At 37.3% G+C, this 13236-nt stretch overlaps 1 protein-coding gene across 7 annotated transcripts in view; it reads left to right on the forward strand.

Moving 5' to 3' along the window:
- The first annotated feature begins 2920 nt into the window (after nucleotides 1-2920).
- The window catches only part of dmd (dystrophin), a 164887-nt gene continuing 154571 nt past the window's right edge, over nucleotides 2921-13236 (forward strand). For 6 of the 7 annotated variants that reach the window (XM_036562454.1, XM_036562453.1, XM_036562455.1 and 3 more), the window contains exon 1: nucleotides 2921-3156. In XM_036562454.1, coding sequence (XP_036418347.1) covers nucleotides 3072-3156 — 85 coding nt within the window. In that variant the 5' untranslated portion in view covers nucleotides 2921-3071. Of the gene's footprint in view, nucleotides 3157-12374; nucleotides 12396-13236 lie in introns of those variants that run through there. The other variant, XM_036562458.1, reaches the window with a different exon arrangement.

Raw genomic sequence — 13236 nt, forward strand, 5'->3', positions numbered from 1 at the left:
TTGCAGCAGTGCTGCGTCTAAAGGGGAGGGCATTGATGGACAATTAACAGGCTTAATTAAATGCTATTCAAAATTCAACAAAACACTTACACCCACCGAAAAATCTTTGACGTTAAGTGTTAACGGTGACAGAAGCTGAAGAGTGGGGAATGTGGAAGAATGTCTGGCCAAAAAAGTGGATACTGACAAGGGAATGTATGAAGCTAGGGGTAGTTCTAGGCTACCGAATACAGCTTCACTGTTTCCTGAAGAAAGGTGAGAGCGAAGCAGAGGAGTTGAAACACAAGCTAAACACCGCTAGCTAGTCAGAGCCGGTTTATGAGGAGCCTGGACACTTCCTATTCCCCCAGTTATATCAAAAACATGGACGTACAGGCAACTCCTATAGCTCGAGTTTAAAAGCTCTTAAAAATATAACAGCAGTGTTAAAATGTTTTATGCTATTCAGTGTTAAGGAAATGATTGCATTCATTTACATTAAAAAATGTTTAAGCATTTATAAACTATGATTTTGCTCAAATGCTCCATATCAACCCATTCATTTTGGACTCACTCGGGAGCGCCCTCTAGCGTTTGAGAAACCCGGAAGACGTTGCAGAGTGGTAATTCTCTCTACAAGTTCTCTGAGCTAGCTAGTTAGGCTGACGCGGAAGAAACCCGTTTGTCACGGTTAAACAATGGAGAAATACTCATGAATTAATGCGAATTTCTATTGAATAACACATTTCACAGTAAAATTAATTACCTTTGCATTTGAGAATGAGTAGCTAAATTCTTTAGTCGTTTGGCTAGCTAACAACTGCTAGCAAAACTTAGTGAACTACTTGGAGGACGTTATGCTGTGCCTGTCAGGTTTGTAACCTACAGACCACTAGTCGTGCGTCATTCTGTAGTCCGTGTTATACACATATCAGCTAGAAACTCCGGGTCTAAGCTCAATTTCTCTATGGCCAGAATGAATGGGCTTTTAAAAAATCGCCTCTGTCGTACCCTGTGATGGATAAAAATGTTCAGAACCCAATATGTTTTATTCTGTGTACATTTTCTCACGAAAATCGCTGGATCCTCTGAATTACGTGGTCGTTAAGGAGCCTTAAAACTAATATTGCCATAAACCGGCTTTCACATTGCTACATGCGAGCTTAACCTACTGCGCATCAATTTGATGTCACTAAGCTACATAAAAGTAAGGCTGAATTTAGCTTCTTTTTTGAGTTTCGAACAAGAAGTTGGCAAATGTCCTGAGAAAATTTCCTTAGATGTTACTAGCATTAAAATAATAATTAGGATATTTTGATAGCCTAAATACGCCTATTATGGGTTGAGCAGTAATATTAAGCTAAGTCTGTACTAAATCAGCCTGATTGCAGGTAAGTTAATAGAGCTTGTCGAATCAAGCTATGTACAAAAAGGAAACATTTATCGTGAGTATCAGATGAACTGCAGGGAAACCTGCTTCTTTTGTTCTGACTTCTTTTCATCTGCCCTCAGTCTGTACGTGGAACGACCACACCGACAAAGCCTGCTGCCTAAGGAGGCTGCCAGTGTAATGACGTCAATTCAGTGCGCAGTAGCATTAGCTTACGTGTAGCAGTGTTTATATTTTTAAGTTTTAACGACCTCGTAAATCAAAGGATCCAGAGATATTCGACAGAAGAATCTTCATAGGACAAAACGTATCGGGTTCTGAACATAGTTATTAACTACGTGGCGCGATAGAGGTGATCCTCGAAAACCCTATTTATTCTGGCCACAGAAAATCAAGCTTAGACCTGGAGTTCCTAATATGGGCATAAGAGCATGGCGCCGACTACAAAATGACGAAAAAATGACTGCAGTTGTCTATTGTGGGCTACTAAATAATAACATTAAAGTACCTGAAAAAATTATTTGTTCATGTTTTAAACAATAGTGAAATTTATTTTTAAAAGTATAAAGTGTAACTGTAGGATTTAGAATGCAGACATCCTAGCTAAGTTACTGTAGCGTTGGTGTGGAAAACCCAGAATCTGCCATTTTTCTTTTCAAGGAAAATACGCTTTATTGAAACAGCAGGCAGAGATGGGAACTAACTAACGGAGAAGAATAGGGGCAGTCAGTAACAGCCAAAAACCACACCTCTTAACCCACAACAGAACACAACACAACAAAACATAACCAAGTAACACATATTACATCTAATAACCCACAACATTAAAAACATTAAATTTGGACTAAATAAAGGCTGCAGAGAGGCGCACGGCATTCTGAGACTTCTTTGATTTGTTTAGATAGTTATACAGTCGATGCTTGTTTTAATAAATACTCTTTATTATTAATTAAATTATATCTAAAGTATGTTTATCATGCTGACTGGTTGAAATCGATTAGGTTACAATTACGTTTAAAATAGGTTCCAAAACCTGTATTTCTTTTATCACTTAAGAAAATATAATCTCTAATGTACAGTATCTGTATTACAGGTGTCAGCTGGGGCCGACAGTGTACATCCAAATATGTTACTGGTGCAGCACTGTGAGGACACAAATCCAGCAATCCATTGCTTGTTGGACTGTCCTTCAAATGTTTATCTTGAGAGGTAGTCAGATTCCCAAGTCCAAAAACATTTGATTCCTTGCTTTTGGTGACTGATTACAAATAAAATTACTGTTGGAGAAAATAATTTTAGTTTAAGCATAAAAGTATACGTTTTCACTACATTCAGAGTTCAAAGGCAAAACAGCAAAAGTTCTACTCTTCAAATGCAGATTATATATATTACTGTGTTGTTATTTGGTCCTGAAAAGATAGGCAAAACCTTTGTTTGTGATGCTGTCCATGGTGACACAAACTGTCTAGTCCATTTTAAGCTCTATTTTAAGATGAGTAGAATCTGCCACCTGTTCCTCCTCTTCTGGGCCTCTTGACAAGTTTGCTTCCCCTGCATCATAACAGTTCATCAACTGTCTTACAGCAGTGCCATTCACAAACTTCTGTCCTGCGTCTAGGAGCTAGTTTTTCTTGAAATACATAGCTTTAAATTTCACTAACTGTGTTATTTTGATAAAGCTTTGAGCAAAACATTTTCTGACATGGCTGAAGCTGGGAGCCCAGAGGACCAGTGGGAAGTAGAAGCTTTTGAGGATGAATTTGGAGAAATCATAAAGACAAGATCAGGTAAGAAGAAACTCACCGTAAGGCGTGCCTATACAGCTATCATACTAACAGCAAACAAGATTTCTGAAAGCAGCTGTTCTGCATGTTTCACTTACAAACATTTGTTGTCAAGAAATGCAAATGTCTTGTATAGATATACTTACTTTTTACACATCATTTGAAATATGAAATGCATAGCAGTATAGAGGCTATAAATGTAATGTAGGATATATTAGTCAATAGGGTTTATACTGAAAACAGGCTTATTTTGTTTTTGCTGATAATATGTTTATTAATATACAGTAATTTTTATTTAACTTTTTGTCTTTACTGTCTGCTCTGCTGTTTGTGGTTGATGGTTTTTTTTGTTGTTGTTTTTTGACAGTTTTGATAGAAAATTGTGCTGTGAAGGATTTTTTGAATGAACAAAGATTTGTGAAATAATCATTTGGCCTAACATCGTATTGCCTATCCTGAATTCTGGTTGGGGTTGGGGTTGGAGTGTGCTATATTTATTCTCCTGTTGAAATATGGTCTTAAAGAGCTTGAAATAGCTGCAGCTGCCTGGTGTAAGATTTCAGGAGCCCTTGTTTTAGCCAGTCATATTGTTGTTGGCTAGCAGTCTAGGGTAATGTAAGCCGAGTAAATTTTACCAAATGGGTAATCCTAGTGTCAGTAATAGTAATAATTGCTGAAATTAGTAAATCAGAAACCTGTAGTTTTAATTATGCGTGAATGGGATTGAAGAAGGTTATTGGGATGAGGGGTGGGCGCTTGTTGTTTATGGCATGCCCTGCTGAGTATCCAAGTAATCTAGAGGATTTCTCAAGTTGCATGTGACAGTTTGGCTCTGAAGGTTTGCAACTTCACCCTCTTGCTTTTCATGTCCATTCCAAGTTCCTGTGTTTATTGCTCATGCTAGGGTGTGTAGCTGTCCCTCTTAATACCAATTTTATGCCTATCTTAATGTGTACAAAATTTACTATGTAAATGTACGTCTATACATAGCAATTTGCCACTGTTTGACACTGTTGAAAATGTTGAATTTTCAGTGTTGAGTGTTGTTCTGGAGTTCTTTCTACACCCAGCATGTTAATAAGACTCAAACACCCAGTCATTATTTATGGCAGTTTCTGTGTGCAGAACTTACTGATCATTACAATGTTAAGTGATAGTGTATTTAGCACTAGTCTACAGATCCAATAAAATTTCACTAAAGAGTTCACACCAATTAAGTGAACTAGTGACTCCAGTGCGGTGAGAAATTAACACTAGTCCAGGTACTGACAGTGTTACAGTATTTAACACTAGAGGTGATGTGAGATAACAACACTTCATAAAATGTAAATTTAACTCGAATTGGTGTGGACTGAGAAATGTTTTAAATTTAACACTCACAGTGTTAACATGTACATTTGTAGTGTATGGTTTTGACCATTTATAATTTTACTTTATTAATACATTTAAATGCTAGCTTAAATTTGCTTGATTTGCTTGTTTTAAGCTGTAATAACAAAGTTAAAGTTCATAGTGGAAAATTTGTTGTCTTAGGTTCTGATTTAAAAACTAAAACCAGAAATTTATATTAAGAAGAGAAAATTCTAAATTTGCTGATATGCACTATAAGATGTGAACAAATACTGCAGTAGATTCACAGTACATTTTTCTGGATGTGTGGTCTTATGAACACAAAAATAGATTTTTTAGATATAAATTAATTCAACAAACAGCCAAATTAAACATATCAGAACTAGTTTACTATATTTAACATGTCTGACCTAGTCTAACATACCTAACATATCTGAATAAGTCTAACATTTCTAACATATATAAACTAATCTAACATATCTGAGCTGATCTAAACATACACTATGTGCCCAAAAGTGGGCTTGGCCCATTTTCTGCACAGGAGTGTATATTAGCTTGCCGGACATCCCATTCCAAAACTGTGGGCCTTAATGTAAAGTTGATTTGCAACTATAACAGCCTCCACTCTTATGGGAAGGCTTTGGAGTGTGTCTATGGAAATTTTGTACCCATTCAGTCAAAAGAGCATTTGTGACACTGATGTCAGACTAGAAGGCCTGGTTTGCAATCAATGTTCCAGTTGATCCCAAAGGTGTTCAGTGGGGTTGGGGTCAGGTCTCTGTGCAGGCCACTCAAGTTCTTACACGCCAAAATCATCATACCATCTCTTTATGGATTTCATTTTGTGCACAGGGGCACAATAATGCTAGAACAGGAAAGGTTGTAAGCATATAATTGTATATGCTGTAGTGTTGACATTACCCCCACTGGAACTAAAGATCCTAACCGAAAGCCTGAAAACAACACCATTATCTGTCCTCCACCAAACTGTTGGCACTGTGCATTCCAGTAGGTAGTGTTCTCCTGTCATCCATAAACCCAGTTTTGGCCATCAGACTGTCAGATAGTAAAGCATGATATATCACTCCAGAGAACATGTTTCCATTGCTCCAGATTCCAGTGGTGGCGTGCTTTACACTGCTCCAGCTGATGCTTGACATTGATCATAGTGATCTTAGGCTTGTGTTCAGCTCCTCAACCATGGAAACCCATTTCATGAAGCTCCTGATGCACAGTTCCTCTGCTCATGTTGCTTCCAGAGGCAGTCAGTGAGTGATGCAGCAGAGGATAGGTGATTTGTACATGCTACATGCTTCAGTGCTCACTTCTGTAAGTTTATGTGGTCTACTGTTTTGTGGCTGATGTTTCCATTTTACAATAATAGCACTTCCAGCTGACCGGGGCAGATCTAGCAGGGCAGAAATTTCACAAACTGAATTGTAAAATTAGGCAAAGGCAAAGTTGGCACCCTATGACAGTCTCTTGGGTTCCCCTTTTGAGTCTTGGTTCCTCTCAAGGTTTCTTCCTCTTGCTCTTAGGGAGTTTTTCCTTGCCACTGTCGCCATTGGCTTTCTCATGGGGGCTTAGACCCGGATTTTTCTGTAAAGTTGCTTTGTGACAAAAAAGCGCTATATAAATAAACTTTGACTTGACTTGACTTGCCACTGATCTGCAGACTGCAGCTGAAACTCCAGAGACACACTGACGATATACAGTACAGCTATTAAAGCCGTTGAAGAATGTCTGATTCTGATATTTCACATTATACAGTGTAGGGATTCCATGTGGCATATTTCTTTTTAGATTTTTACATTTGTTTAGGTGAAAATTACCTTAACCATTTAATTGTTTTTCTGTGAAATCTCCCATGGTCTCTTTACTATGCTGTGGCTGACTTTAGTTTATGTGTGAGTTTATGTAGTGTTTAAGTTTGGTCACCACAGCCTTAACTCAATATGATCCATTCCTCATATTGTGGATAGTCACTTAAGCAGTTTGTGATGCATTTGGCAAATTTCATATGTTAAGCTGCTGTGCCCTACATGTTAATTTAGGGTCCAGAAGCTTAACATATGATGTCATGCATTATCACATTGCACTGCTCATAGAGCAGCTATGTTCTGAAATCTATTTTTGTTGGTGCCTGAAGTTAGAAGGGCTTAGCAGAGGTGGTTGCAAATCCTCCCAAAAAACTATGACTTTTGCCATTGGTTGTCATGTTTCGTCTTTTTTTATGTCCTGTTCTGTCTTATTGTCTTGCTTTAGAAAGTGCTCCTGCCGCCTGTTTTGAAACAGCAGGTGATGTTGCATCGAATCTTATTTGGTTGATAGAAAAAATCTTATCTTTAAATGTGTCACTGAACTTAAAAATGGTTACATACAGTATATAAAGTGCTGTATTGTTCATATTGTGAACAACAAGGACTCAAGATTCAGTTCATTTCTCTTTTTTTTAGTTTCTGAATAAATCAGTGGTTGAGATGTAAACAAAGTAATTCAGAGTGGACTGATGTGAAATGGTTTATACAGTGTTTAAATCACTTTTGAGGGGAGGTGCATAATCCGTTTTAAAACTTTACTATTTAAAAATAATAAGTAAAATGACAGCAGTATGAGGTACATCGTGTTAAGGTTATAAAGAAGTAAAACAACTTGATTTAGTATTTGTAAATTTTTACACATACAGAAGTGAGAAGTAAAAGTATAGCCAAAAGTCTAGAAATTACTGCAAAGAAGTATTTGCTTCCTTCCCAATTTCTGCTATTGTTGCATATTTGTCACACTTGAATGTTTAAGGTGATCAAACTACTTTTAATATTAGACAATGATAAGCCAAGTAAACATAAAATGCAGTTTTTAAATGATGATTTCATTTATTGAAGGAAAAATGCTGTTTAGCCTACCTGGCCCTTTTGCTCCCTAAACTACTAAATCAACCAGTTAACCAAATTCAATTGACTATTGGGTTTAATTCCACCTGCCACACCCAGGCATGAATACTGCCAGACCTGTTGAATCTAAACATCGCTTAAATAGAACCTGTCTGGCAATGTGAAGCAGGCTAGAAGGTCTCAGAAAGCAGCACATAATGCCATGTTGTAAAGAGATTCAAATACAGATGAGAGACAAACTCATGGAAATGTACATATCTGGAAAGGGTTACAAAGCCATTTCTAAGGCTCTGGGACTCCAGCAAACCAAAATGGTCAGAACCATTATCCACAAATAAGGAGTGGCTGGCCTACCAGAATTTCACCAAGAGTGCATCAACGACTCAGGAGGTCACAAAAGAACCCAGATGAACATCTAAAAAACTGCAGGCCTCACTTGCCTCAGTTAAGGTCAGTGTACACAATTCCACAATAAGAAAGACATTGGGCAAAAATGGCATCCATGAGAGAGTTGTAAGGCACAAACCACTGCTGACCAAAAAGAACACAAAGGTTTGTCTCACATTTGCCAAAAACATCTGGATGAACACCACGACTTTTCAAGGACAGTAGGGTTATGCAGCAGGATAGTGATCTAAAGCACACAAGTAAATGCCTCCAAGTCCACCTCTAAATGGCTCAAAACAATTAAATCAAGGTTTTGGAGTAGCCAAGTCAAAGTCCTAACTTGAATCCCATTGAGATGCTGTGGCAAAACCTTAAAGAGGCAGTTCGTACTCAAAAAACTCTCCAATGTAGCCGTAATTTTTAAAATTCTGCAAAGAAGAGTGGACCAGAATTTTTCAACAGCAATGTAAAAGACTCATCACAAGTTATTGCAAACGTTTGATTGCAGTTGTTATTGCCAAGGGTAGCAGTGGTGATATAGGTTTTGAAAAAGTCTTTATCTTCAATAAATGGAATAATCATTTAAAAGCTATGTTTTGTGTTTACTTGTTATCTTTATCTTATATTAAAATCAGTCAGATGATCTGAAACATTTAAATATGACAAATTAGCAAAAATATAAGAAATACTTTTTCACAGCACTTAATTTCAGTTTACCATTTTTTTTAAGCAATGTCCCAATTACATATTGGTTAACTTAAACTGTTATTGTGGCGGTTTATGAGTGAATACCATTTTGTTTTGTCAGTTATATATTTAAATCTAAAGAGTAATGATTACAATTATCAGTAGTAAGTACTGGCCAATAGAGGTTTTCCACTCGGTCAAAAAGATCCAAAGGTTTCTGTTTGATTTTTCTGAAACAAACAGAAACAGACACTCAATAATTATCCATAAACATAATTTTCATGCATTTTGCAAGCATTAAAATGTTCTTCATTAAATTATTAAATAATGTGTTGAAAGGTGTATGAACTACTTTTTTAGTAGCACCAGAATAGTTTGGTGGAAGGCCCTATTTATTGTTGGGGTGTTGGCTATCAATATGTCTTAAATGGAGTACATATTGGTATTTTCATAGTCTCACTATGGTGGGGAGGCTGATGAAGAAATGGGAGGTCCATGCTAAATGAGCACTGCAAGAAGGGGCGTTGCTATTTTCATGAATGTTTAAGATATCTGAAGACCGTCTATTTTCAGTGCAACATCTGAAACCTGTTACAGTCTTCTATTTTGGTGAAGTCACTAGGGTGTTAGGCACAAGTGACATGGAAGTGAGTCATTGAACAATGTCCTTGACAAAATACATAGTTATCACACGATATGGTAATAAATTACCAACAAATATGTAACTGACATCAACAACCTATTTTATTGCTGGCTTATGTGTAATGAATCCTAAATATGAATCTAGCTAGCAAAAGTAATAGTTTGGCAGTGCTCCTCCTTGATTTCACTACAAGAAAATTTTTATTACCTCTGGTATATTGTTTATATACACCTTGGGCCTGCTGGTGCATTTTTTTGTAACACTTGTTTATTCTTTCTTGACATTAGTTGTTTAAGACTAGCTTTCCTGATGACTAAAATAGTGGTTTTCAACCTGTGGGCCAAAGACCCCAGTGGGTGGTGATTGTCCAGCTATTTTTTTTTTTTAAACTGTGAAACTTTGTTGGAATATATAGACATTTAACCGAACATAATTTTGAATATGACAAATACTATTATTTTGATAATTATTTACAAAAATAATAGGTCAAACTCAGTGATTGGCCTGGCAAAATACATGACTGATGTAACCGACATAGCTAGCTAGTTATGTTTATATTTTCACTGCAAGTCAATGTAAAACATTTGTCTTATTGATCATATGAAATGTATCCATCATAATTAAATAAATAAATGGTTACATCTTTCTGAGAGCTGCAAAAGCTTTCATTTTCAGTTGTGTGGGCCATGAGCTGCAAAATGTTGGGAAACATTAAGTTCAACCCTGACCAAACCCACCTAATCCAACTAATGATTGCCTTCAGAAGTCCTTGACTAGTTGAATGATGGGTATTAGATTTGCAGCAAGGTAGATGTCCAAGAGAAGGGTTGGTAAACACTGATTTACAACATGAAAACCACTTATGCCAGGTGGACTAACAGAAATTGTGAGCACATCATAAAGACTGCAATATTCCAAAATTAAATTAAGCTGTTTCCAAACAATTTAAAAATCATATAATGACACCACCATACCATACTGGCACATTACTTTTTTATACATTAATTTATATAGTGTCTGCGCTCTGAGTTGTTTGATCATGATAAATAATGGATGGAGAAAAAGGGGGTTACTCTCTCAAAATTTAAAATAAGATATCAGGTGTCTGTACTGGGTCGAAATCAAGCTACTGGAAGCTGCTGGATCAAATATCAGAGGAAATTAATCTGATCCAACCCTCTAGCTTGAAATAGCACACACTCAGACTGTGTGATGTGATGCTGTTAGCTGTGTTATTCTTTTGTAGTGTACTAGAGTGTCTGAGTAGTTTGAGCATGATAGCCTACTTTTAAATGCTCATCTTAAGTCAAGCGCTTCCATTAAAAATAGCTCATTTTCAGTGGTGTGGATTGATTTTTTTTTTCAACTGGGAGGGTGGTGTCTTGCATATGTATACTTATGAATATAAAAAAGGAATGTATGTATATACACATTGTTTTATATTAAAATGCATGTAAGATTACAGACAAAGCAGCAGATGGAATGGAATATATGACAAAAGCACATGACAAAACAGCTGAATAGATATTATCAGCTTCAGGCACATCAACCTAGAGATAACCAGCACAAGTCCAACTGAAATAAAACAATCGATGTCTAGTAAAATGACAATGACAATATATAGAGACCTTTAGCTAAAGAGTTGAAAGATCATAACCACTAGAATAACCTAATTACATACAGCAATATTAAACCAGACTGGTATATTTAAACAAGGTAGTGTGGGGGGAGAAAAAAAAATACATATATATATATATATATATATATATATATATATATATATATATATATATATATATATAAGGACCACCTCCTTGTTTCTACACTCATCATTCATTTTATCTGCTCCACTTACAATACACTTACAATTACAAACTGTAGTCCATCTGTTTCTCTGCATACTTTGTTAGCCCCCTTTTACCCTGTTCTTAAATGGTCAGGACCCCCATGGACCCTCACAGAGCAGGTACTATTTGGGTGGTGGGTCAATGTCAGCACTGCAGTAACACTGATGTGGTGGTGGTGTCTTAGTGTGTGTTGCGCTGGTCTGAGTGGATCAGACACAGCAGTGTTGCTGGAGTTTTTAAACACTGTGTCCACTCACTGTCCACTCTATTAGACACTCCTACCTTGTAGATGTAAAGTCAGAGACGATAGCTCATCTGCTGCTGCACAGTTTGTGTTGGTCATCCTCTAGTTCTTCATCAGTGGTCACAGGATGCTGCCCACAGGACGCTGTTGGCTGGATATTTTTGGTTGGTGGACTATTTTCAGTCCAGCAGTGACACTGAGGTATTAAAAACTCCATCAGCACTGCTGTGTCTGATCCACTCAGACCAGCATAACAGACAAAGAGAATGTGCCAATAACTCTGAAAAGTGTTTTTGAGGGAAAAAAAAGCATTTGAATAATATCGTCAAGGTTAGATTCACTCATATTTTAGTATACGATCAAGCTAATGAGCAACAAAGACAATGATTATTTTATTTATTTATTTTTAACAAGAGTAGCAAACTAGTATTACTCAATAGTTCAGCCTACTCCATATGTAACATTTTCCATAGATATATTTACAGAGACCACCAGGATTATTTGCACCCTTGTTAAATAATAATAATAATAATAATAATAATAATAATAATAAAAGTCAATAGCTTCTAAGAGGTAAAATCAAGAAATTATGTCAACATAACTTTCCATCAGAAAAAAAAAAGTTTTACATTCAGCTCACCTGTTTGAAATGCCTTTGCATTTGGGCAGACATTAGTTTACAGCACAGGACAAAATAGTAAGGAAAGACCTTAAAAAGCGAAGCTTAAATTAGGTTGAGCTATAGAAACACGTCATAATGGAACCAGTAGCAAAAAGTGTTGTGGCGACTTCTTATGCATATTATTCCAAAATTCCGTTAGGTTATCTGCTCCTATTTCTAGCTGGCGCTCGTGTTTGATTCTAACTATAGCCTATAGGCCATCTGCTATTGCTCAGGCTGTGGTACAGAGTCCCCTTCTGAGGAGGGATACAACAGTTAAAAGTCAGTCCGCGGCATAAGCTACACTTGGCAGGGGCAGACATCACAGTGAATTCCGGGGAAACAGCGATATTTCAACAATCACCTAAGTGAAAGAGTCAGTGTAAAAATATATTGCCCAGGCGTCCATCTACAGCTGCTGTGTGGGGGATATAAGCATGGAGAGTTATTAAGACGCTGCTATTCTGGCCGAACACACGCGTTGAAAGCTCGCCAGGAGTAATATTCAGTCGGCTCCACTGCTTCAATACAGGTAACTGCTCACTGACACCGTGTGATAAATGACGTCTTTGTGAGAATAGCTTACTACAGCGATGTGTTTCGGATTAGATAAGGAGGGAATTCCTGCTTATTGGCAGGCTATTCGAGCCGCCTCTGAGGATAAGACTAAAACTGGCAGAAATATGGAAGTGAGATAGGCTAGTGTTGTACCCTGCTGATTGCGCTTTGTTGTTTCATGAGAAAGCTGGGTCTGATGGCTTTATTAGGTCGTTTTGTCACGCGTTCTATTCTAGATTTAACAACAGATTATCTAACCGGGTGTATGTCAACGATTTGAAGGTGCTGCGTACGCGGTCTCCCAGATACAAATAGGCTCTAACTGGCACGCGCGTGTATTTATCGCGTATCTTTCAAACAGAGAGGGAACATATGTCTTATGAGTCATTGCGCTGATAATTGTAAGCAAAGTTTGGTGACATATTTGTAGCATGGATCTGGTCACGCAGTCCATAGTGCTCTTACATGCCCCCACACACAACTCATTAACGTGTCGAGGCACTTCTTGGAAATGACAAATACCTAATACTGTGTCATAGACTTAATAATGCCATGTACTTTGCCAAGGATTTGCATGTGAATGGGCTCAAGAATTTAGAAGACATTAGAAGTGGCAACGAGGTTGAAAGACATCTGTAGTCTGAAGATGTCTGTAGTTGTGTTTTTCTCTGTTTTGCTTTATTCAGAGAGATTAAGTAGCTAAGGCCGGTACCTTCAGATCCGACCAATGTCTTTGTCCGTTAGCTCCGGCTCAACCTAGTTACCTTATCATCCTATTTGCACAAGGGCGGATATAATCCAGAGAGATACACGCT

The sequence above is a fragment of the Colossoma macropomum genome, unplaced genomic scaffold (assembly GCF_904425465.1).
Source record: "Colossoma macropomum unplaced genomic scaffold, Colossoma_macropomum, whole genome shotgun sequence".
NCBI lineage: Eukaryota > Metazoa > Chordata > Actinopteri > Characiformes > Serrasalmidae > Colossoma > Colossoma macropomum.